The sequence below is a fragment of the Neovison vison genome, chromosome 8 (assembly GCF_020171115.1).
Source record: "Neovison vison isolate M4711 chromosome 8, ASM_NN_V1, whole genome shotgun sequence".
NCBI classification, from domain to species: domain Eukaryota; kingdom Metazoa; phylum Chordata; class Mammalia; order Carnivora; family Mustelidae; genus Neogale; species Neogale vison.
In genome coordinates, this window is record NC_058098.1 from 8730001 (window position 1) to 8756052 (window position 26052).

The window sequence follows — 26052 nt, forward strand, 5'->3', positions numbered from 1 at the left end:
CAGAAATCACATATCTGATATTTACTTGAAACTTCTCTGAATTTCCCATGACAGCAAGCAAGACAATAAAGGACCCATCTCCTAAGATGGTCGTGAAAATGAAAAATAGTTGAGCCACATTTAGGGCTTAGCACACCACCTGGACCAAGGCAGTCATTCAGTTAATATCCCCTAGGCTTTTGTCCTTGTCCCCATCGTCTTATGTCTCGGGAAGTTGGTGTGCGTCACTGAGTACCTTGCTGGGCACACAGTAGGCACTCAACAAATGACAGGTGGTGTTATCATTCCAACTGGTGGGAGCACTGTTTCTCAACCTTCTATGCAGATCAGACTCAACCGTGAGGTTATTTTTAAAAACATATGCTGAGTCCTGCTTCTGGAAATCGTGATGCTAAAATTCAGCCAAGAAATAAGCTAAGCACTTGTGTTGTTGGGTTTTGTTTTCTGTTGTTTTGAGAGTTCTAGAGGTATTCTGATGATTCTAACCACAACCCTGGGGCTTAGACAGCATCTAGCTTCTAGACAACAGGGTCAGAAATTCTAATTCTCAAATCGGCCCATTTTTCTCTGCCCTTTTATGGTCAGACCCCTTCTGAAACTCCTAATCCCATCTGTCAGTCCATTGACAATGGGTGTTAATTGAGCACCCATTATGTTCCAGACCAGGAGCTCCTTGCTAGGGATACAGCAGGGAAGGAGGCAAAGGGCTATAACATGAGAGTTCCTCTTCCTCATCTCTACCCTTTGGCTATGCTTGGTTTTTCTTCTTTGACCTTTCCAGCACTGTGCATCTTAAACGTATGTTGGCTCTGCCCCATGAGAGCTGGGTCCCAAGACATTTTATCTACTGTTGTTCCTCGTCTAGAATAGTACTTAGCATACAGTGGGTGTGTTCAATGAAGCTGGGTCCCAAGACATTTTATCTACTGTTGTTCCTCGTCTAGAATAGTACTTAGCATACAGTGGGTGTGTTCAATGAAGACTTATTCTAACAGGAAGCAGAGGGAACTCTGCGCCTCTTAGTGAGCCCAGCTGATGGCCAACCCAAGGCAGAGAGCATGTTGTCAGCCTCCTTGGTGCTGGAGTGATAGGCAGAACCTGTTTTCTTGTCTTGCCACCTCCTTGTTGTTTAATCTGAATCACTGCTTTAAGCCACAGTTCATTCATTGGTTCACTCATAAATGTGTAAAATGTCGTATTAAGTAGGCAAATGCTCAATATGTGGTTGATGTTTAATAAACAGCAGCTCTGTTGTTTCATGACCTGGAATCGAGGCAACAGAAGGCAGTTCTAGAATTTTCTGACAGTTCCTAAAGAGAGACACCGAGGAGCAAGTCACATACCTCTCACAGTCCTCTTTCTATAGCCTGAGAACATGCATCTGCTTATTGGACAAATACTTTTTGAGCTTCTAACGTGTACTGGATACAATGCCTGGGCCTCAGGACATGGGAATGATGGAACCAGGCCTCTGCGTTCATGGAACTTCCTGTCTGGAGGGCTGACAGGAGGGGGTGGGGGCTGGGGTGGGCACAGAGAGATGGAGGAGAATCAAATAAACCAAGAATTGTAGACTGTCAATGCTGAAAAGAAGAAAGCAGAGATACATGGTACTTTGGGGGCCAACATGGAGGAGGGGGTTAGGCTCCATATGATCTAAAGGGGTCAGAGGTCCCCTGATCGAGTGATACTCCAGCCAAGACCTAAACCATGTGAGGTGTTAGTTCCTGAGAGGAGGGAGCAGCTGCAGGGCAACGAGGGCAAGATGCAGCCAGAGCACAGGAGAAGAGGACACAAGGGCAGGAGCCAGCCCTGCAGGGGGCTCTAGGCGAATTCTGCTTAATCATTATGTGCTCATGAGTCCCCTGGGCATCTTTGTAAAACACTAATTCTGAGTCAGCTGGGGCTGGGGCAGGGCCCGAGAATTTACATTTCCAACAAGCTCCCAGGAGATGCCAAGGCAGCCAGGCCACAGACCACACCATGAGTATGAAAGTTCTAGGCCATGACTCGGTCCTAAGAGCAGGGGTGGAGTAAGAGGAGGGGACTTTCCTAATATCCCTCTGGACTGTATGAAACCAGCCTGCCGCTGTCACCAAGCCTGGGAATCCTGAAGAAGCCTCTGTGGTTCGGCTGGAAGGGGACTCCTTCCCTGCAACTTTGCTGCCACCTGTGTGGCAAGGGGGCTCCGATCTTAGGCGGCCTCACCACAGAAACCCCCTTGCTTGGGTGCTGCAATTCAGAAACTTTGGGGCATGACAGCCCAAATGGATTTATTTTTCTCTAACCAAGATGGGCTTGCTATAAAAAAAATAGATGTATACATATATATCTGTATAGACACACCCACAGATAATCTTTGAAATGCAATAATAGGCACACATAGGACTGAAATGAAATCTTGCCGACACTCAATCTTCAACATTTAGTCACTCGAGGGATGCATTCGTTGGTGCTACAGGTGTCCGGGCAGACCCAGACTTCTGCCTCCAGGGGCCCCAGGATTAGATATCTCAAGACTGCTGGTCCCGGGGACAGAACTGATCCTGGCGGTGGAGGTGATCAGTAAGGAGCCAGGGAACCCGCGCATGCTGAACCCCCACGGGGAGGCGAGCCCTGTGATCCAGGGCGGGGCGGTGGGGGGGCGGGGAGCGAAGCTGGGGAGGCGAGCGCCCTCCAGAGGATAGAGGGAGGAAAACAGCTTCGGGGCTCTCTCCCAGGTTGCTGATTTTAAGACAATCTGGGTGACAGATACAGCCAGAGAATCACCGCCCTTGTAAGCCATCCCAGCTGCTCCGAACGAATGTCCCCAAACAAAGGTTGCACGCCACCCCCCATGCTTGCTGCTCAATTTAATTACTCACCTCTGCAGCTTTAAATCAAAGTTGGCCCCTATTAAGCATAATTACCTTTGCCAGCAGCTTGTATAACACAGTAAGTGAGGGGCTACGAAGCAGGAATGGTTTCTCCAGGACATTATATATGCCTCGGCCTAAATCAACAGCAGCCGGGACCCAGGGCTTCGGTTCCACATATAATTCAGCCCCGAGCAATTGTACGCTGCTGGGAGAGCGTCGCGCACACACGTAAACACAGTGACTCCTTGCCATATGTCAGCAGCCTAGAAACACCACAGTGCAGGAGAATCAACTACAGGAGAAAAGGCTTCTCTAGACCTTGAATGCACAATATGTGTTGCTATGTCAATTTTTCCGCAAGAAAGCAAGTTGCCATCCAACCAGCTAGTCTCCGAACAAGTCCCAGATACGGTCAAAGAAAGCAGACAATCTCTCACTTTCTCAGCCCCGGAGTGCCCGTGTTTTCACCACCGTTCTTACCCCGGGAAAGCAGGCAAGTGACACCGCTCTGGGCGATGCCGACACAGTCATTTTTCTCCCGTTCAACCTCCCCACATCCTTCACTGCTGACATACAAAAACATTTTTTTTTTTTTAAATCATGAGCATCTTTATCATTTCAGGCTCGTCAGTTCCCATGTTGCCTAATTAATAAATAAATCAAAACCTGAAAGGAAATGAAAGGAAAGCTTCCCAGAACTTTTGGCCTTAACCAAAAAGAAGCTGTGGTGAGCGAGACGTCCAGTGCGGTCCTTGCAATTCTGCTGACTATTCTGAGAGTTCTTTTTTTTACCTCCACTTCCATTTTTTGTAGGCCTGTTTGTTTCATGGCGTGCCCGGAAGCATGAACGTGTCCAAAGACATCATCTTGATAGTCCCCAGACGGTTGTCGGCGATCACCTCCATAGCCATCCCATTAACTAACATTTATTGAACACAAATTATGTGCTGGGTTTGCACTAAGCACACTACATGCACAGCCGATATAATCCACTTGGTAACCCAAAGTGGTATGAGGATAATTATTTTCAAAACTGACAATCTAGTGCTTAGAAGCTAAACAACTTACCTAAAGTTGGACAGAAAGTAAGTAACAGCCTCGATTTGAATCTGAGTTCAAGGCCATTGGTTGGGACCCTTCAGAGGATACAGTATAAAGCTACTGACTCTGTTGGCCTGGTAGGCATTCTCCCTGATTTTGGTAATATCACCGTGATTTTGCTTTGGCAAATTGCTACTCGCTGCTCCTGGCTCTTACAGCTCTGGTTGGACACACGGGGAAGGGAGGCCAATCAGAGGCCTGTGATTGCTTCGAAGGTGGTCACCCAGACCCATGTGGGCCAATGTAAACCCCAGGACATATTCTGGGTGTCCCCCAGAGGAGTGCTTTCTTCTGCCAGAAATGCTAAGTTAGACAGTGCCAGGTGACCACTGTGACCACCATGTGAGAGAAGGAAGGAAGAGTTTCAGAGGTCTGTCTGGGTCTCTGTACCCATAGGTGCCAAGGCTGAGGCTCAGTTGAATCACGCAGATGAGGTATAATTTATTGCAGGCACCATGATTCATCAAAATTTCAGCATCTAAAGGTGCCCAGGTTACACGCCAGGTGTGCCCCTGGAGTCCAACACACCTGCGTTGAAATTCTAGTTGTGCTATATATTTGCTCTGTGAGGATATTACGTAACGGCTCTGTGCCTCAGTTTTCATACCTGGAAAACGGGGATAGGAGCGGTGTGTCGCCTCGGCAGTTGAGAGTACAGCTAAATGATGTCAGGTACATGTAAAGCATCTGGGGCAGTGCCTGGCACGGAGTAGACGCTCAGCAAATGTCAACACATTTGGTTATTATTTTTCAGGGAACAAAACAGAGGAAAGGTTATGTGAGCAGTGAAAAAGACCCAGCATTGCCAACCAGGGACAAATCCAAGAACATTTACAGCAAATTATTGCCGTAAGAGCTGAGCAGCGGCTAGGGTATACAGGCAAGAAGGGACCTGGGTTCAGAAATGGTTCAAGGAAGAGATCAGGGAACTGTCGCTGAAGGAAGAGTCAGAGGCTGTCTGGGATAACATCTTGACAGATCAACAATTAGACCCCGAAACAAGCAAACATACAAACAGAAAGGAACTTGAGTTTCCAGTAAATCACAGACGTCTTCATCCATCCATCCATCCATCCAACCATCCATCCATCCATCCATCCATCCATCCAACCATCCGTCCATCCATCCATCCATCCATCCATCCAACCATCCGTCCATCCATCCATCCATCCATCCATCCATCCAACCATCCGTCCATCCATCCATCCATCCATCCATCCATCCAGCTATCACTCCTTGGCTTTGCTCTGGGCGCTCTATCACTAACCTGTGAAGACAGAGTCTGTGCCTTATTTAGGTTTATAGCCCTGGCACACAGCACAGCGTCTTGAAAACAATAGACATTAATAAGTATCTGCTAAATTAATAAAAGAATGACTCTCTGGGCACCTGGGTGGCTCAGTCCTTTAAGCCTCTGGCTTCAGCTTCGGTCATGATCTCGGGATCCTGGGATCAAGCCCACATTTGGCTCCCTGCTTAGCGGGGAGGCTGCTTCTCCCTCTCTGCCACTTCCCCTTGCTCATGTGCTCTCTCTCGCTCTCTCTCTCTCAAATAAATAATAAAAATCTTTAAAAAATTAAAGAATGTCTCTCAAATACAAACACTCCTTTCACGAACTTATCTTCCATGAACCCACGTGATCCAACCAGCCCTCCTTCCCTCCATGTCTCTTTCATGTTCTTCCCGGAACGAGGTTCATGTGCTAGAAGATCTCCAGGCAGTATCTCCATGTCTGCCCAGCAAAGTTTCATGCTCAAGCCACCCCCCCCAACAAATTCTCCTTTGCTCCTATGGAACTACTCTTTACTTTTACTAGTAAAGTACAAGAACTACTCTTTACTTTTACTCCGTGTTCCTCCCACAGAAGATTAAAACATGTCAATCTACAAATGGTTTTTTCTGAGTGGTTTATTTGCCACAGCTGTTTTCATGATGCAAGGACTATAGGAAAACCTTCCCCTTATTTCAATGAAACATTTTTTTCTTCTCATAAAAAATGCTGTAAGTTTCCACTGCTACCGTTTTATCTTGGAGGACTCGCCACTAACTTGTCCAAGTCCTTCCCTTGCAGGAGAGCAGTTCAAAGTACGTGCTCCAGAATTCAAACTGGAGTTACAAACAAGTATTCCTGTTTATTTATCGGAGGGCAGTGGCAGACTCAAAAGTTAAGCCAGAGCACAAAACTTTTCTTGTGGAGTCGGTGCCCAGGGGACTGTGGTCTCAAATGAAAATCAGATCTTTTTTTTTTTTTCTTAAAAAAAACAAAACAAAACAAAAAACACCTCACACTGTGCATTGTTACACAGTTGAAAACATCTCCGTGTTGCTTAAATATTCTGCTTGGAGCACTAACAGGTCAGTCCACAGGAAATGCAAGAATACGTTATATTTTAATCAGGGCACATAAAACACTGTCTAGAATGTTATGTTGCCCGCGGGAATGCAGTGAGCAGGGAACATTTACAAACTCTAGGTCAGTCCCCCCATTACATCACCGTGAAAAAAAAGAAATTTATGAGGTTAAATTATATGGATGTTATATATTGGAACTGTTAGCCCATTCCCAAATGAGAATGTTGGCTGAAATAGCCAGATTCCCTGAGAGAAATTTTTAAGTACTTCTATTGTGGATGTTTTTATGGCAACTTTCTACAAAAAAGAGTGAAGGCATCATCTTTGAAGGTCACAAAATGAATAAAAAAAAAAAAAGTCTCACAACTAAAGAAACGTCCGAAGTTGAAAACAGAGGGTACCTAAAAGAGTTACTTACATTCTTCTGCTCCAGAGATAATAACACAGAAGTTACGTTGTGGAATTTCTCCTGATTTATTTGATCTGTTCCTCGTCTAAGTGATTGGAAACACAGATGTTGATGCCATAACTTTGCTTCCAGTAAATAATGCCTCAAAGGACTCACATTTGTTTAACCTTCGTCACAAGATGATAAAACGTATTAAACATTTATGGAAGCAGCCACGCAGTGTTGTTGGTTTATGGGTTTGGCAAGTTTTAAAACTCCTACCCGCAACTTTGCCACCTTCCTCTCCCCTCTCTAAAAGAACAGTGTCTTCGGGGAGGTTCCTGTACCTGAACTAGAGAGATTCCACGTACCCCCCCCACCCCACCCCCCTGCCCAACCCGAGCCTCGTTCTTTATTTCTCCATTTGTGGCTGCAGTTTGACAATAAACAGAAGGGCTGTCGAGCTGATCTCAAAGAACAATAATTAAACCAAAGGGACAGCAGACAAGGTGCTCCCGTGGGACCCCCAGAGGAAGAATAAAAACCCCGCCAGGGAACTGTTTTCTTATGATTTAGAGCCTGCTTCAGAGATAAGCAAACGTTCACATGCACAACGTGTGTGCGTTCATTTCTCCATTCAACATGTACTAAGAACCTACTAGCTTCAGCCCCGTGGGCATCCATCATCCAGGTTTCTAAGCACGGCAAAGGCTCCAGGAACCTTGGCTAACCCTTTATTCAGTCATTGATTCATTCATCCGTGTATCCAACAGGAACACCTACTGTGTTCCAGGTACCGAACGTGAAGTGGTCCCCACGATCTGAAGGCTCAACCCCCGACGTGATAAAATACAGACCAGGAAACGGCCACCGAGTTTCTGGAGCCTGCCTGCCTTCCCGCGGCATCTGTTACGGACACCTTCCATCTAGTGCTAATTTTGCCAGGCAGGGAACATGGGCGTAACTATGGTTCGCTTTCCTTCTCCCCCAGGGCAGGGCCACAGACATACCCCTCCAGGGAGATACACCGTGATGCTGGCTTCGTGTTCCCGGGGAAAATCCTGCCGGGCTGGCCGGTGATTCTGTTCATAGCTGAGCTGTGGGGGGAGCGCGTGCACTGGCCCTGTGCACCCCTAACACAAAACTCATGCACAGTGAGGGCTTTCCACCCTCGCCCCTCACCCCCAGACACACACGAAGGCTCACAGCGTACGTAATCCAGCCAAGGCACACAAAAGATACACAATCACAATGTGTCCCCACAGTAAAACAGAACCATAGCATACACGTGCTATACACATAGCATCTAAGGATGCTGCTGATCTCGGTTGTGAAAAGCGTCTGGTACTACACAGACCCTCTGCATCCCGAGATCCTGTCTTATTAATATTTCTACCTCCCGGGACCGAGTGGCGGGCCTTGATACGTGTTTGCTAAACTGCGTTAAAGGTCAGTTTCACTGCCTAACACGCCGAACTGCACAAAGTCTGTTGTTCGGGTTCCACCTGTGACACTGCTGCACAAAATCCAAGGGCCCCTTCTTTCCTCCCACAACCCCCTCGTGCTGGCCACCCCCCAGGGCTCCAGGATCTGGATGGCAATGGCTGTCCGACTCTGAAGCTCCGTCCAGCACAGACTCTGAGGACAGATGCAGTCTCTAGGACGCGAGTCACGTGCTCCTTTTTGCTTCTCTCTGTTCCCCACTCCACCCGAAGGCGGCTCATGACCATTTTCTTGACAGATTTGGAATTGAAACCATGTAGATGGCTGAGTCTCAGTCATTATTGGGATTATGGACATATTTTAGTTACTCAGTTTACTTACTTTAAGCAGACATTTTCACAAATGCCAATCAGGTGCAAATGAACCAGTTACATTTTTTTGGTAAGAGAAGTATATATTTTAGTAAAGACACCAAGGATATTCCAAAGTAAGAAGTATTCACTGTTCCCCTAATGTTTACTTTTCTCAACTGATTTTCTTGCTAGGTGCAGAGTCGAATTCTCACAACTGCTTTTCTCGATGTAAATTGTTTATGGGACAATTGTAAAAATTCCCAAGAACATTCAGTACAGGATTGTATGTAGTAATAAAAACTTTAAAATATACTAAGTGTCTATTAACAGAGGAGAGTCAATAAATGAGTAAAAAATCATCATTCTTATGGCAGAATATTATAAAACATATGAAAAGGAATTCACTATATTTTTTTGATCTACCATCTCCCTCCCCCTCTTTTTTTTTCTCCAGCTGCTTACTTACCTACTTGAATAGAACCTACACACAGAGTTTAAAAAATCAACGTGTAAAACCATGTAAAAATATTTACATAAAATATTAAATATATACAGAAAGATAATAATGCCCCCAGCTACATGTATATGCAGGTAAAATTACAAATAATGAAGGATACACCTACCAAAGTCTGAATTATGCCTGTCTCTGGGGAGAGAGTAAGGGGGGGAAATAATAATATTTGCTGAACACTTATTATGCATAGGGCTCTCTTTCAAGTACTAATAAGTATCTACTTTTTAAATCCTCAAAGTGGTGCTTGGAAGTAATTGTTCTCATTCATTCCTATTTACAGTACTGAGGCACAGAGATTTTAAGATTGGCATTCAAAGATGATGTAGCTTTATCCATAACGTTTAATTCCTTTATATCTGAAATTCCCTGATCAAGTGAAATAAGTTCCTCTTATTGTGGACAGCTCTTTCTTCCATTCCATAGGATTGCCTATCCCCATCCAATATTAATAAAGAAAATATTTATGTTAAAGACAATAAAATAAGATGATAATTTCAGTCCATTACTCAATAGAATAACCTCAAATCAGATAGCTAGGCAGTTTGCCAAACTGTATCATTACAAAGGTTTGTTTCAAAATGCTACCCACATTTAAATATTTAAAAAAAAAAAAAAACCACAAAACCTTCAACCAACAACAATTAGAAACAACTGTTAGGGTTTTTAAAAATTTTCTCCAAAGAGAGATCCTATCATGATTTCTGTTGTAAGCAACATTTTCCCTCTAAGATACAACTCCTTGAATTTCACGATCACCTTTTTTTTCATATTATTCAGAGTAATCATTTAAATGTTACCTATAATTAAATAGTTACAAGTAAGAAGCACCTTTAGGAACCTTGACCATAAATATCGTGAGGAACATAAAAGGGAAATCTGTGAGGGTAGCTTTCATTTGCTAAAATAAATAAATAAGCGGGCAGCGTCACTGCATGTGTTCCATATTTTTGACGGCCAGGAAGAGTCATGGAGCTTACAAGAGATTTATAGGGAACAGATGAGCAGTGTCTGACTTTGGGACACATCCGCAAAGACATTGTAGGAAGTGGGTGAGCACAGTTACTTCTTGAGACACCCCAGATGGACTGTGTTCCTGGGTTTTGTGGGTTTTTTTCCCCCCTATTTCAGTTTAATGAAACAGGAATGGACTTAAGAAAATGCTATTGTGGAAAGCTCAAGAGGTTTCAAAAATCCTATCCATTTCTTTTAATCTTCATACGTTTCACTTTTAAAGATGGTGTTTTGGATTCTGATAAGCAGGATGGTAACTCGTTTTTTCTTCGCCACAACGGACTGACTTCAACCTGGAGGAAACACTACATTTCAGTCCGTGCCCTTCGTCCGAATGTATCTGCACTAGACTATGGACGTTTGTTTATGTGACTCTCTGCCATTAAGCCTTAAATACTGGGAGAAACAACAAAACACAGTGTCTGAGTACTACCCCTCTGGCAGGCAGAGCCAGGTTTCAGTGTCTTATTTGAAAGCCTGCGTGATCTTCAAGCTATTTGACATTTCCCCCAACTTAATTCCCTTAGCTCTTCAGTGGGCCGTTGATAATCACATCTGGCTTTCAGGGTGTTGTGGGGAGACACCTGTAGGAAGTCAGTGCCCTGTGAACGTTGTCTAGTAAGTGTCGACTCTGGATTTAGGGTCATTCCGGTCAGCAAGCGGTAGCCATTATGACAAGTGACCATTATGACTAGTGTCCTCTTCCTCATCGTCACCATCAGCATTTTGATTCCCTTCACTCATAGAAGCACAGCTGCTAGACAGAAAGGCCTTGGAAGTCTCATTCCTGGGAGGAATCAGGAAGGAAAAAAAGAGAAAGAGGGACCAGAGGAAAACAAGCCACCGAAGAAAGCAGGAGAAAACATGAAACGGAGAAAAAGGAGGCAGAGGTGGTGCCCAAGAATGAAGCCGGGTTTTCTGCCCTCCCAACTCGTAGCGTTCCCAGAACTGAGGAGAAGCGTAAGAAATAAAAAATAAAGTTCCGGAACATTCCTTTTGTTTCTTTCTTGTCTCTTGACTCCAGCCTCCAGGGTGCCGGCCAACTCCCAAGCAAATGGAGCCCCTGTGAGATATTTGCCAGGTTGCTTGTCTTTCTCCTTAACTGAGGGATGCTCTGGGCTCTGATGTTTGGTGCCATGACGAGGTAGACAAAAGCGTAAATGGATGCATTTCCTTGTTGAAATGCATTAGGGAAAATGGTCCCCACCATTGCTAAAAACAAGCAATTGCAGGAGAGAGGGAGAGGGGAAGAAGAGAGTACTTCTATTTTTTCTGTTGACTAAAAGCCCAAAGTGGATATGGATCCCCTCAAATGATTTTTTAAATGCTTCAATGTTTTGGCATTCAGAATTGAGAGAGCGAGAAAGAGGAGGAGGAGGAGGAGGAGGAGGAGAAGGACAGGTAGGGGGAGGGGGAGAAGATGAAGAAAGAAGGAGAAAACTGAGCTTTTCCCCCTGTAACCTGTAATTCAAAGCCATGGTAGGAGCTTCAAATGCAGATTCACAGGCCCCGACCCTATCCTAGGGAAGCAGATCTGCTAGGCACTGGCCTGGGCATCTGGCAAGGTCACATTTTCATCTGGTGATGAGGGCACCAACTGAAGGTTGAGAACCACTGCTGTACCCCAGATGCCAAACCAGAACATTATTCCCAATCCCTCCATGTCTGCAAAATTTCCTCGGCCAGTAAAGACTCTTCAGAGTTTCTCTCTGATATCCTGGGAAGGGAAGTTCCTCCGGGTTTTCAAACTTTTTTGAAGTTTTCATGAAAGCCTCCATTTTCTGGGTGTTTGTCTGACCCGAGTGTGACTTAGCAGCCCTTGCTCACAGCTGCTCCAGGAATCCTTGGCCCCGCCCAGGTCCTGGACGCCCCCCGGGGTCCTCCCCGTCAGTCATTCTGCCCCAACCTCAGGCTTGTGCAATAGCCTCCCCCAACTATTCCTTTCTAAATATATTCCCTTACAATGATTCCCTCTTCTATTTACCTACATGATTGTCTTTTAAATGAAACTTATGTCACCCCTGACAGTGAAAAACCAGCATCATTGGCCTCAAATGATCAGAAAATGAAAATCTAAGGGTTTATTTTTTTCTTTCACTGGCTACTGTTACTTGAAAAAGTCTCTGAATTTGAAGCCTGCTATTTCTGAGAAACAAGCATGAGACAGGTGTTTAAGGAAGCCTAACACCAAATCAGACTTTGCTCCTGATTAAATCAGAAGGGTGGAAACAGTGTTGGAAAAGGGACATTGTTCATACTTTGTGCATGACTCGGAGCTACTTAAAACTCTCCACCAGGGGTACGGCAGTCCATAATTGGGCAACTTTGGCTCAAAAAACATGCAGGGATGGGCTTGATTTCCTCATTAAAACACACCATAAAGCTCCCACAGGCAGAGGAGATGGCCATCAGGAGTGTTGACTAGAGATGACGGTATGAGTCGGTGGTCTCGGCCCCTCCTCCCAGAGATGCACCGTTGTCTTAGGTTTCCTTACTCTGACTCCTAATAACCATCATTCATTGTATCAAATCACATTCATTGAGCATCAACTATGTGCCAGGCTTTGTAGACAGAAAGCAAACAAGACATAATAAGATCCCTTCATGGTCATGAGCTCAGAGTCATGGTCCTAATTTTAAAATTGAACACGTGTGGAGCACTGCGTAGGAAGCGCTGTGCTTGGTGTTTGTTCGTCGTGTCCATACTTGGCTCCTCCCCACGACCCAAGAGGGACTCTGTATTATCACCACTTCACCAGCAAGGAAACCAAGGCATGGAGAGGTTTATTAACTTGTTCCTGTGATGACTACAATGCATTGACCATTTACATTGTACCAGGCATTGTCCTAAGCACGTCGTCTGATTTATCCCAATGAATCCTACTAAAAACCCAATGAGATGAGTCCTTCTATTCGATCTATTTTACTAATGAGGAAATTGGAAGTCTGAGAGGTCAAAGTGCCCAAGGTTATACAGCGAGGAAGTGACCCACTGGAAAGAAATCGAGCCCTGGTCTGCTCCAGGGTCACTGCCTTGCCTTGGCACTGTGTCCACTGGTGGGTGTGCGGAGATGAGTGTGGGGGTGCGGATTCCAGGACTTCATGAAATGTGCTTTGAAGGGTGGCCTCTTCCTCTCTATAGTCAATTCTAGAGTAAATGCACCTTCAAATACTTCCCTTGTTTTCCCTCTGGCTTAGAGAATGATACACTGATGACTTTCAGTAAAAGCCCTGTGTAAAATAACTAGAGGAGAGAAATCCAAGCACGAACGAGAGAATTAGAATTCAGAAGATAAACTCGGGCCCGTGTTTCAGACACGGCCCTCGGTCTACGCCACAGCCAGCTGCCATTCTCAGCATACCTTGTCGTCCGACTTCGGACTGTGTCTCCCACCTCCCCCACCATCATTCTGGTTCAAGTTGTCACCAGCTTTGGGCCAGACTGGTGCAGGAGCCTCCTACAGGGTCAGCGGCATGCAGCCCCGGTCCTGGTGTATCACAGGACAGCCAGAAGTGTGCAGTAAAAACCCAAGTCAAGTCCTGTCCACCCTGCTCCCTCGCCTTCCAAGGCTCTCAAGTCCGCACACTGCTCCTTACTAGTTCCTCGGTCGTGGAGGCTTGGCGGCTGCCTGTCCTCCTGTCCCCCACCCCAGTCCCCACCAGGTTCCACCACCCTGGCATCCTTGCTGCCCACCAGCCCCTGCTTGTGCCAGGCCAGCACGTCAGCCACGCCTGCAGGTGCCTCCCTCTCCGCCCCTCCACCCGCCCCTCCCCACCCCCTGCCCCCGCGTGAGCTGGGGCACACTTCTCTCCCTGCCGCTTCACTCAGAACCCAGTTGCGATGTCACTTCAGAGAGGCCTTTCCTGGCCATCTCATCCAAGTTGGCACACTCTCCCTCTTGCCCTACCCCCTGCTTTTCTCTTCGGTCTCTCCCTGGCACACAGAACACACTGGCATAGGCACCTGCTCGCTCGTCTGTGACCTGTCTGCTACACAAAATGGAAGCTTCCAGAAGGCAGGCCTTTGGTCCCCTTGATTCTAAGCTCCAGTCCCAGCACCTTGCACGGTCCCTGGTGCACAGCAGACCTTCAGTAACGTTGGTTAAATAAAGAGCCCAAGGCAGGCAGGAAAAGTTCCCAAAGGCTTGCCGTGATCCCAAATCACTTTGTCCTGAGATAGAACTTAACAGGCACCAGCCAGCCTCCCCTCACCTGTCTCCCAGACACTTACCTGAAGATGACAATTAAAAAGTGGAGACGGCGTTACCAGGAAACAGCCTGTAGCCTTCTCCTATTAGCTTAACAACCCCTAAGCTCTGCCAACTTGGGCCTGAGGGGATGAGCACAGGTCTGTGGTGGGGGAGGGGGTGCCAAACCCTGGGAGGCTGGGAGCATCTGGAGGCTTCGGGCACCCCTGAGTGGGCACCTGGACAGTGGTGGGAGAGGTCAAGCTCAGGGGTCAGAAACGAGGATCCCCAGCTCCTTCACCAACATCAGGGACGCTCCTTCTGGGGGGTCTTTGCTTTATGAGATAATCTACTAACTCACTAAGCACTACTTACTTATCTACTAACTTACTAACTACTAATCTACTAACTTACTAAGCACTGTCTATAAGATGCTAAATAATACGTCAAAAAAGGTGAAATCACTGCTCTTTACATGAAGGCAGATGATGTCATGATAAACATATTGCAAGTGTATCACTAAAATCGCTGTCTTTTCGTCATTAATATTTTTTAAATTGATAAGTACTCAAGGCGCAGTTAGGCTCGCGATCGGTGCGGAGGTCTGCCAAAAAATTTTAGATGCATGAAAGAGATCCTTCTACTCAAAAGTAATTAATTAGTATACAAAGTAATATGCTCATGTAAGTATTTATTCATTTATTTACAGCCTCGTTTATTCACTCATCAGGAAATATTTATTTAGTGCCTAATAGGTACCAAGGACTAATTCAAGTGCCTAGATTTTTCCTGGAATCCCTATAGAAAAAAGTAAAAATGACAACAGGAAGGAATATAAAAGCATGCATTTGTTAAAAAACAAACAAAACAAAACAAAAAACCCTCCATGCATGCCGGGGGCTGTACCAAGGGTTTTCTCTACATCCCATCAGCTACTGGTCCCCACCACCATGGGAGGTGAGCCATATCGCGTGCCCACTTGACAGATGAGGACACGGAGGTGCAGGGAGTTGAAGGAACTTCCCTGAAAACCCCGCTGGCCAGTTAAGTAGGGAATTGCAACTGGATCCCAGATTTGGCTGGCTCTGAACATTTGCTTTTTTTTTGTAGCCTCACCGATGTGGCTCCCCCAGCACCAGGCAATCCCTCCATAACGGCTGGGCTGGTGTTTTCAATCTCCACGCACCGCCTGCCACCTCCATCGTTTTGAGCATCCTACTTACCATCCCTGAGGGGTTGGGGTGGGGGGGCAAAAAGACCCAAATCCACTACCACCTTTGAAAAACTGACTGTGAAATGTTCTCTTGATAACCCAAACAGATCCCATCACTTCCCTTCCGGAAACTCTCCATCCCATCATGATGAGACCCATATTGAGAAGATCACACAAGATCTGCCCCTGTCTTCTTCCCCTGCCTCGTTTCTTATCAGCCTCTCTCCCCATCTTACCTGCTCTGGCCACAGCGGGCTCCCACATGTTCCTCTAACATACAGGTCAGCTCTGGCCTTACGTGCTTACTGCTTGGAATGTTCCTCCCAGATCTGTGCTTGGTTAGTTCCTCACTTTTGGTTCAGGTCTGGTCAAGGGTTAGCACCTGAGGAATACCAGTCCTGACCACTCTATATAAAAAGGCAACCCTCTTACCCCTCTTCAGTCCATCAATCCTGATTTATTTTTATGAAATGCAGTTAGAACTATTTAGTATATTTGTTTGTTGATTAGCTTTCTGGTCTTCCTCACAAGAATATTAGCTGTTTGAGGGCAGGGTCTTTTCTTACTGTGATACCCCAGCACCTAGCTCAATGCCTGGCAGGCAGCAGGTGCACAATGAACATCTGTTGAATGAATGAATGCACAAACGCACATACTCACACAAGAAGGAATATTCGAGAAAACACCAACTTCATATACGAGAGAGGACCCGAGATTCTATTTGGCGATACCACTACGGGCAGCATCCTCTTACGGTGTTTTTAATACCCTCCCCGCAGGCTAAGCCATCACAACAGATGCAGGGAAAGAATAATAGGAGCGGGTCCTTCCTTGGCAAATCACTATAGTTATCCTAGATAAAATATCACAATAGATTAAGGGTATGGGCTTTGGAAGCAGAGAGTTTAAAACCCAGCGTGGCCACTGCATGACCTTGAACGAGTTGCTCTCCAGGTTTCTTAGATCCCCATCAGTAAAGTAAGGATTACACCAGCATCTAACACTTAAGAATGTTATAAAGATAAAACTTGGTTCAGATGTCCTCTCTAGGACAAGTATTCCCCGACCTTCCACACTTGCTTTGCCAAACTCCCACTCCCCAACTTTTACTCTTATAAATCTGTCATCATGGAGCTTTCTTCTCTATGAAAATTATCTTTTTTTTTTCTTTGTTAATTTTCTTGTATATTCTCTAGCTTCCCCTTCCTGGAGGGTAAGATCCCCAGGGATCATATTCTTCCTATTAATCCAGCCCACCCGACCCCCGCCAGGATGCAGGTGGCCAGAACAGACCCTGGCGCATAGTAGCAACTCAAGAAATAATTGCTGTTTAAACAATGGGAATATATGAAACACTCGGAAAAGTGCCTGGTATATAATAAACACTTACATCCTGGCAGATATGGTTATTACTGTTGTTACAATTGTTGCTGCTAGTGTTATAATTACTATCTTTGGGGATAGAAACTTTTTTTTTGAGCTGGCCCAGGTCTCCAACCACCCAGGCATGCGTCAGCCTCAGAAGAGGTTAAGACACTCTTCAGTGGCTCTATTTCCAGTTTTAAAAAACAAAATGCACCCATGTGCATTTCTTTCAATGCACCATGCACCATGATTTCTTTCAAGCCCCGATCCCCTAATCTCATGGTGATCGCGATACAGGTTGCTCATCTTCCTTCCGGTATAAATTTCTCATGGTCTGGCCATTCAAGGTAAAGACACACTACCACTGCCAGCTTTGACCCCTAAGAGTTTCCCTGCAATTTCTCAGCCCCAGGCTCATGTAATCCTTTCAAACACCTGGGCCTTAAGAAGAACGATGACTATCCCCATCGTAAAGGTTGGAAAGTAGGGGTCGGGAGCAGAGATGTGAGTGGCTTGCCCAAGTCTTCCAGGCAAAGAATAGAAGTAGACCTAGGAACTTGAACTTGGGTCATTCTGACTCCTGAGCTCATATTCCTATTCCTGAAGTAAGAGCTTGGCCAGGGCCATACAACGAGTGTGGGCAAAGCCGTAAGCAGAACCCAAGTCACTTCTTCCTGTTCTAGGGCCCCATTCACAATCTCAAGCCTAATTTCTGGAGGGAAAACAAAAAGAAGGACAAAGCCATGTACTCAACTTTCTAATAAAGGAAACTAGCCGAAGGCAACTCTGATATAAAACATGCTTATAGCTTTTCATTTTGGCATTTCTTCTGTACCAAATGGTACTGAACGCCTAGAGTAGATTTACCTCTTCACTACAGCACCATCTTGGCCCAGAAGCTATTCATATCTCCCTTGGGGTATGAGAGAGAGGTTTCTAAATTATTGGAAAATTTCAGGAATCTGATAAATTCAAGTGATTTAAAGTAAGCCCCTTGCAGTTTAGATAGAAATATTTATATGCCATTGCTCTGGCTTATACAAGTCCCTTCTCCCCTATAGAACACCTTGACCTTCTGCTTCCTTTTTCTACCGTCCACGTCACCGGATTTCACGGATTTTTCCTGCTGCAGAAAAACATTAGGGAAGTTTCTTCCAAATTCGTTACAAACAGAATGGCAGCCAAAAACTGTTTTTATCTCCTTCTGCCCTTTGTAACTATTTTCATTAAAAACAATAACTATATTCTGCCCACCTTAGTATCTAAGCTGTGTAATTTCCATAGAAATTACTTAGATGTAGCTTTAAGAAGAAAGCTCAGGGGTGATTCCAGAGTATTCATTAAGTTCTGAAAGCACTCAACTAATTAAGACCAGTGATCTTAATTTTTGTACTAACAGAAACCGTAGAACATTGCTTTTTTTTTTTTTTTTTTTTTTTAAACCCACCTTAGTGTCTAGCAGCTTTATGGAAACACGAGGATTTTCCCTTTAGCATAAATGGACACTACAGCTTTTCAATTAAATTAGTCTTCGGAGACAGATGCAAAAAGAGCTAAACAGCTCCTTAAAAATCTTCCCTGCTCCGTTGCCTCTCGTGTGCCAAGGGGAGCTGTGTAGTTAAAATGCAGTGCTATCTTCTTCTTACCCTGCCGAACAAAGTTTGGATCTTGAACCCTGAGTGAGCTATAACAGAGAGCCTGTTGAGATTCTACTTTTATTTTGCATACCCACTTTTGGTTTTCTAAAGCGATTTTTTTTTTTTAAAGGGGACCTGTAATATAATGTCCTATATCATTGTACATCCAGAGAGAATTTTATTAGACCCTGTTTGAGGTTGGGTTCTAGGTATGGTGATACTGAAACTCTTGTGTTTTTGTTTTTGTTTTAAATGACACAGAGGGAAAGAGCGCTCTTACTTCAAGAAAAAAATTCAAGACAAAAGCTTTCAAATATGATCTAGGTATTTTTTTTTCTGTGTATTTCTCTAAATTCATTATCTCTAAAACTTTTACATTGTGCATTTATTTCCCTGTTGTTAAGCAAAATAATGCTGATATATTAATAACAGGATTATCTTGCTGTGCCTCCTGCATTTTAATTTCTAAAATTTTCAACAATTTTAGGCATTGCTTTAGCATCACAAAGTACTGGAGGATGCCCAGAGGACATCTTTTTTTCTGCAGAGGAAATGCAAAAGATTCAGAGCGGCAATAGCTGAAAATTCTACGTAACTATTTTAATGACGCTCAAATCTCTCCCAATTATTTTATCACTTCACCCATGGAGTTTGCTTTGGAAACAAATATATCAGCAATTCCCACTTGCATCTCAGAGGCCTCGTCTGTGTGTCTGTGCATGCAGACGGTGTCCTCAGACGGGACCTAAGTCCTACACCTTTCTCTGCAAAAATACAGCCACGCTGCGGTAGACCCTTCAGGCCAGTGTCCAAGTTCGATGCCACACCATGTGTTTACAGAGACTCTTCCCCGTGAGTCTGCAGACAGAGTCCCAAAGTGGATATCTGGGCTCTAAAGTATCTAATTTTCATTATTATTTCTTGAAGACAAGCGTCGCATGACACTCCCTTTCAAAGCTATCCCAGCCCTTCCCCTAAAACAAGTTCCTAAAACAAGCGACTGAAAGGTCAGTAGTACAGAAAAAAAATGAAAGAGATGGTAAATCCAGTGAAAATCAGGTTATGTGATAGAGGCCAGTAAATATATGCTGTGTGTGTGTGTGTGTGTGTGTGTGTGTTTCTCATTGCAATATCCAGGCAATCAAGCAAACTCTCTCTTATTTCTTATGTGGTTTGAATGACTAAGCTCATTTATAATCAAAGAGCTGCTCGCCAAAGGTCACCCTAAGGAAAAGGAGGATTTCTAACTTTAAATGAAATGTATAAAACTTAAAATGATTAAAAAAATAGATATAAATTGTTACAAATTACTGAAAAAGGAATATGAAAACCTCTTCCAGGATGAGCAGGATCTAAAGAGGCAGGAGGCTGAGATCTCCCTGATCCGACGACAGGAAAATATATTCTGTATTTGTCACATTAGAAAATGAAAATAAATTTCTCCCAAGTAAATAAAAATATAACAGCATTCTCAACTTGCAAAGCAATAAAATTATTTGTGTGCCAAGCTTCTTTTAATACCACTGTAATTTTTTTATAAAAGTCGCTCAATTTGATTGTAATTAAGTATGTAATGAAAAAGCACTGCTTCAGGGAAGCGATGCAAGACACTCTCTGTTAATGTATTTCCAACTGACTTTGCATCAAACGAAAATGATACTCTGTGTATGCCTGGTCTTAACAGAGAATTTGTTAGGCAATTCTGTGCTTTTTAAAGGGAACTTAGGTGGATGCAGGCGCACCTTTGAAATAGTGGCTGAGTCTTCCCAGACCATGGAATACCTAAATAAAATGGATGGTACGCATGCAGTGATGGAAGGGATCTACTCTGGTCATTTAACACATGTCAGCTAATTACAGACCTAACACAAACATGAACAGGTTTCCTTCCTGCCTGATTTTCCGCAGCTGACTTGCAGGGATGAGCAGAAGTGTATCGTTTTACACGGCCTTGAATAATGCCAGGCTCAGTGCCCCTTAAAACCTGCTCAATTGAGAGGACAATCCCCAAGCCACTGGGAAAATAAATAGATCAACCCAAGTATTATCCAGTTGGAGAAATTCCGTCAAATGCGTGCGAAGTCACCTGGGATAAAATGAAAACAGAAGCCTCTGTTGGAGAATGTGACAAAAGGCAAGATGCTTCCAGGGACAGATCTGCTAAAGATGCCTAGGAGGTATTTGTTGGGTGTGAAGGTTTCCCAAACGGAAGAATCAAGGTGAGTGGGAGACAAATCAATGTAAGGTGGTAGAAAAATAAATGCACAGTAGTTCTAAGGACGGTTTCTATGACCTCCTCAAAAGGAGCCTCCAATCTCTAACCCCCAAGGCTCAAGAAGATATTCGTGGCACAGAAGTTTCTCAGAGCCCCCTCTCCCTCACCTACTTTCCACTAGAACTCCCTGTCACTTGCAATCTGCTGATTAGGGCTAATGTATTGTGTCCTGATATGGCAGATTAAAAATGAAATCAATAAATGCCTAAAACAAATGGGCTTTTGAGATATCCCATTCAATCTGGGTCTTTAAGGGTGAGGTGAGAGGTGGGAGAAGGAAATCAGGAGGGGAGTGGGGAAGGGACCACTTAAAGTAATCAATTTCCATCCAAAACGCTGTGTGCAGGATGCGATTTCGGGGGACCTGTCCTTCCTTTTTCAGGGATCTGCCTTAAATAACAAGAACAGTTCATGCTGCTCAGCCCCCTCTGAGGTATGTGTGTTTATTTTTTCCATTCATCTGTTAAAACCATACCGTTGGGAAAGTGGATGGGGTCTAGAGCGTGCAGTATTTAAATCTTCAAAATGTGAACTTGTCTTTCTGAAGTATGTTTCAACAAAGTGAGAGTGCCAGGGTCCGGGCTCCACCCCGATTCCTCTTCCCTCTCGAATCCCATCCCACTTGCCAGTAAATTAAAGGTAAATTTCCCCCTGAGCTGCCTGTCCCCCCTCCCCGCCCCGCTGGTGGAGATTGCTGAGACCTCCGGGGTTCACCCAGGCACCGCTCTTATGAGGCTGAAAAGGAGATCGCTGGGGTCAACTCTGCTCCATTGCAGGATTCAGAACTGTCCCTGCTGAATATGCTTCCCATGTAAATAAACTATGCCATTAAGGTGCAAATTGCAACTTTTAAGTAATGATTGCTAATAGTCTAATGTTTACTGCCACACAAGGACATTCATGAAAACAAAATCTGCATTATTCATCTCCATATTAAATAAACAAAATAAATTGAGGGAGCTGTTCTTCCCTGCAAGACTTTCCTCAGATCTGGATTATCAGATAGTTGATGAGAGTCAACAAGAAGGAAACATTTAATCTCTTTGGGCTGGCAGAAGCAGATCCCTGCAACTTATGTATACATTCGATATTCACAAGCCCCAAAGATTTTGCATTCTATTACACTTGGCTGGCATTATATAAAAACAATAGTTCAGGGTGGTAAAATAAAATATATGTATTACACATGTCTGTGTACAGAGGCTGTGACAGATTGTAGAAAATAAAAGGGTTTGCAGCGGAAGTCTGCAATTTTAAATTTTTAACTACTCGGCATCCTGCAAAATACAAACAAATCAAAACACTGCTCTGGTTTATTTTACCTTTCTGCCATCTTCTCTATCTGCCCTAAAATAGGGGGAAAAGATGCTGATAGAAAATTCTGCAATATTCTCAGGTGAAAATGGATACATTTTAGCAGCGAGTGAAACTGACGCCCAAGGAAGCGGGAGCACACACACTCACACATACACAGACCCCTGGGGTACTATAGGCTGTTTTCTGAACTTTTTTTCTTGCCTGAAGTAATAGTATGGTGGAATAGCGTAGCTGTAGAAAGCCAGGAAGAATGACATTTCAGAGGGAAATGTTCTGACTTAGCTGTTTCCTTAAAGAGAACTGCCTACCTCACATCCCTTTCCTTAAAGGGGGCTGGGGGGGGGGCAGAACATAACACATAAAGACTGAAATTTCCCATCACTTACAGGATCATCTTGTTCATTCCAGCTGCATACCTGCTTTATTAGAAAGTTCTGTAACTGATTCCTTGAAACCTGGAACTTCAAACTAATAACGCAAAAGAATCAAATTGCCTCGGACGGTTCTTGGGAGAGTCTCAGCTCTGATTCACTCAGAATCAGGCTTCTTCTATCTTACATTATTCATTAATCAAGCTAGAAATCAAGCTTTCAACATCAGTCTATGGGAGTAATTACTTACAGTTGTGCATTGTTTTTAATTTCAGGCAGTGATAAAAGTTAGTACGGTCACAATCCTAGAACCCACGTTGGTCTCTTCCCTGTATGTCAACGGGCTCAAGAATCCCAAAGGGGCTAACTTTCCTCACGAGTCCTCACCTCAGCTAAAACAGAAGACAGCATCGATGACTTTGGAGGAAAGAGACCTTGCATGAAAAAATACCCGTTTTATTAATATGTGTGCAAATAAATACTTAAGAGGGGCCTCACTGTATACAATATGCATCATTCCCTTCCGGCTCCACCAGGCTTTCTGCATTTTCAGTGAAAAGAATAAAGCCATGAAAACAAACATTTAAGACAGTAGGCATACAACAGGCCAGAAATCTGAAACCACAGTCACAACTTTCTAACACACACACACACAAGCTACAGTAAAGAGACAAGCCAGGTCCAATAGCTATGAGCTTAATAAAAAGGATCTAATTTAAATAACGTGATACAGCATTATGTTACATACACCTGGATCCTCATTGATCAGAGGAGAATTATCATCAAAGTAGTACAATTCTGAGCAATGCACTTTTTATAATGAGCTTACCAAAGGAGACATGTCCAGTCATTCTGGTAATTTAAATTACTGCCTAGTTGTTGATGGCCTTTACCGGAACAACAAGGGGGGGGGGAAAAAAGAGTAATTTTCAGGGCAGTATCACTTCTTGCTGGACGGTTGCCCAGGTTTCTCTTTTGGGACAATAAGGACGTTATCTCTAATAATCTAGCTACATGAAAACTTGGGTTGCCAGAACTAGAAGGCGCACACTTACTTTTCCTGGGTCTAGAAGCCCAATGCACACCCCAAAGCTGTCAGATGCAAAATAATCTAAGTTTTTTGTTTGTTTGTTTTTTGTTTTTAAATAAGTGAGCTAAATGTAGACAGGGATAGAGGCAGGGGCAGAAGGGAGAAACTGTTTTCAAAAGAGGTAGCCAGAGTTGGAAAGGCAAGTTGTAAATATACAGAGCCCCGAAAATATTTTAATTATTTTGCTCTTAGGGAAACAGTTGGAAAATACATGAATCAAAGCTTTATAAATGATATTTCCGCATGCAATTTGAACCAATCTACACATGGTTACGGAAGAAATTCTGCGCTCTGGAGGAAAAATAATTGTGGATATTTCAAAGCACATGGACTGCCAATCAGGCTGGAATCAGGCCATGATGGAAGGTGACGCTGGTGGTCCAGCATGTTCAGACACAAACACCCACTTTGCCCAGATTTGTAACTAACTTTGGGTTTGTTCTAAGAGTGGCTTTACAAAGTTTACAGAAGTGTTCCACCGAACTTCTCCCTAACGTTTCGCTCATGTTACAACAGAAGGAAATGTCTTGTTGGGTCTGCAGAACACCAGCCCTAACGAATGCCGCCTAAAGCACTAGGGTAAAGACAGAGACTGGGAGGGAAAAAACTTCAGCTTTTCGCTAAAGCCCTGATTCAACTAAAGGACACAAAGAAATAAAAACGCCCACATTAAAAGCCAAACAAGATAATAATTGTGCATGTCTGGCTCTGAATCTAGAGGGCAAGGCTTGCGTCACTGGCACGCTGAGTTACCATGGTGAGTGATTTATTGATATATATCAAGAATGAATAGATCAAAGGCAGCGAGATGACAGGTGATCAATCAAATGTCAAATCAAAACTAGCAATCAAGTGGAAAGCTGATTTTTCAGTGGGTGGGTCTGGCAGGAGAAAAATGAACTTTCATATTACACTTCCGAGAAACAAAACCCCAGCATACTATTAAAAAAGCAATTAAGAAACCCAAAAGGAAAAAAAAAAATCCTTTAGAAGGTCTATTGTACCGATCCATTAACCTGTTCCTCTCTATTTGGGGGGAAGGGAGGGGGGCTGGTAAGGAAGGATTCAGATGGGATACCATACAAATCAATTTACAAAGTTTGCAACTCTCTCTGGGCAAAGAAAATCCAGAGCCGTTTCAATGTTCTTTTTTCCCCCTTTTTAAAGAGAAAGAGTGTTGATGAGATCCCCAAGCATATTTCGAAAGCATATTCAAAGGTTCATTTCTTTCCTGGGGTGGTTTTTTTCCACCTTGGTGATCAAAGTTAAACTCTCACTGCTTGCCCCAAAACAGCCTGCAGCCCAGGGCTTGGGCAAGCCTCACACTTCAGCGCCCCAAACCCCAGCGAGAGGAGACGCTGTCCCTCGAGGCCAGAAGCCACTGGCACTGACCACGCGGAGGGATGCGGGGGGTGTCAGGACCGGTTTCCTACCCCCGCACCCCAAATCCTCAACCCAACTCTGGCCCCAGAGGCAAGAAACACACTGGGAGAAAGTTAGGGGTGGGGTAGAGGGTGGAGGGAAAAAAAGTTTAAGGAGGGAAAGCTTGGTGGGATAGCTTTCCCCCCCACCCAACCGGAGCCTGCACAGGGGAGGATTTGGGAGACTGAAGAAGGCGAGAGAGGAGAGAGAGAGAGGGAGGGAGAGAGAGAGAGGATGGGGTTATTCGCGGGGCAGAGAGGGGCGCCCCGAGCGAGCTCCCCCCACAGCTCAGGGGGTGGCGTCCTGGGGCACCCGGGGGCTAGGAGGGCGGGCGAGGAGCTCGGCGCGCCGGGCAGCCCCGAAGCGGAGCCGGTTCTCTTACCTGCCGCCCGCTTGGGTGCCTGCTGTTTCCTCCTTGGCATCGCTCTACTTCGCTCCAGTCCCACTTCTGGCGCCCCAGCCCCGAGCCGCGCGCGGGGGCCCGCTGCTCTCTCGCCTCTCTGGGTCTCCTCCGCCTCCTGCCCGGTGGCTCCTAGGGCGTCACTCGGCCTCTGTCCCCCTGGCGATCCCCCCTGCAACTCCTCCACCACGGGCCAGAGACCCCCCTCTCCGGGTGGCAGACACGGGTGGCTTGTGCCGGCTGGATTGAAGTAGAGGTTGGTTCTGCCTTGTTTGTTTGTTTGTTTGTTTTGGATTTTTTTTCCTCTCTCTTTCTTTTTGTTTTTGCTTTTTGGAAATTTTTGGTTTTTTGGCTTTTTTTTTTTTTTTTTTTTTTTTTTTTTTTTTTTTTTTTTGGGACTGTTGAGACACTTGATTTCTTTATTAAACATCCAAGACCGCGTTCGGATGGAAGGGACGAGGGGCGCACACGCGCCACACGCACACGCGCGCGTAAAGATAAGGAAAAAAAAAAGGCAATCCTGGGAAGGTAGTGGTTTCTTCTTCTTTTTCTTCTTCTTCCTTCTCCTCTTTCCCTCCTCCTCCTCCTCCTCCACCTCCTCCTCCTCCTCCTCCTCCACCTCCTCCTGCTCCTGCTCCTCTTCCTCCTCCTCCTCCTCCTCCTCCTCCTCCTCCTCCTCCTCCTCCTCGCCGGTCTCTATGGCGGACTCGCGCTGGGGGAGAGAGATCACTCACTGTAGGTTTGTGGCTGCTGTC

At 44.8% G+C, this 26052-nt stretch overlaps 1 protein-coding gene across 3 annotated transcripts in view; it reads right to left on the bottom strand.

The window, feature by feature from the left end:
- TSHZ2 (teashirt zinc finger homeobox 2) overlaps positions 1-25637 on the bottom strand; it is a 433613-nt gene extending 407976 nt beyond the window's left edge. For all 3 annotated transcript variants that reach the window (XM_044262811.1, XM_044262809.1, XM_044262808.1), the window contains exon 1: positions 25280-25637. In XM_044262811.1, the coding sequence (XP_044118746.1) occupies positions 25280-25319 (40 nt within the window). In that variant the 5' untranslated portion in view covers positions 25320-25637. The remainder of the gene's footprint in view (positions 1-25279) is intronic.
- Between the last annotated feature and the right edge of the window lie 415 nt (positions 25638-26052).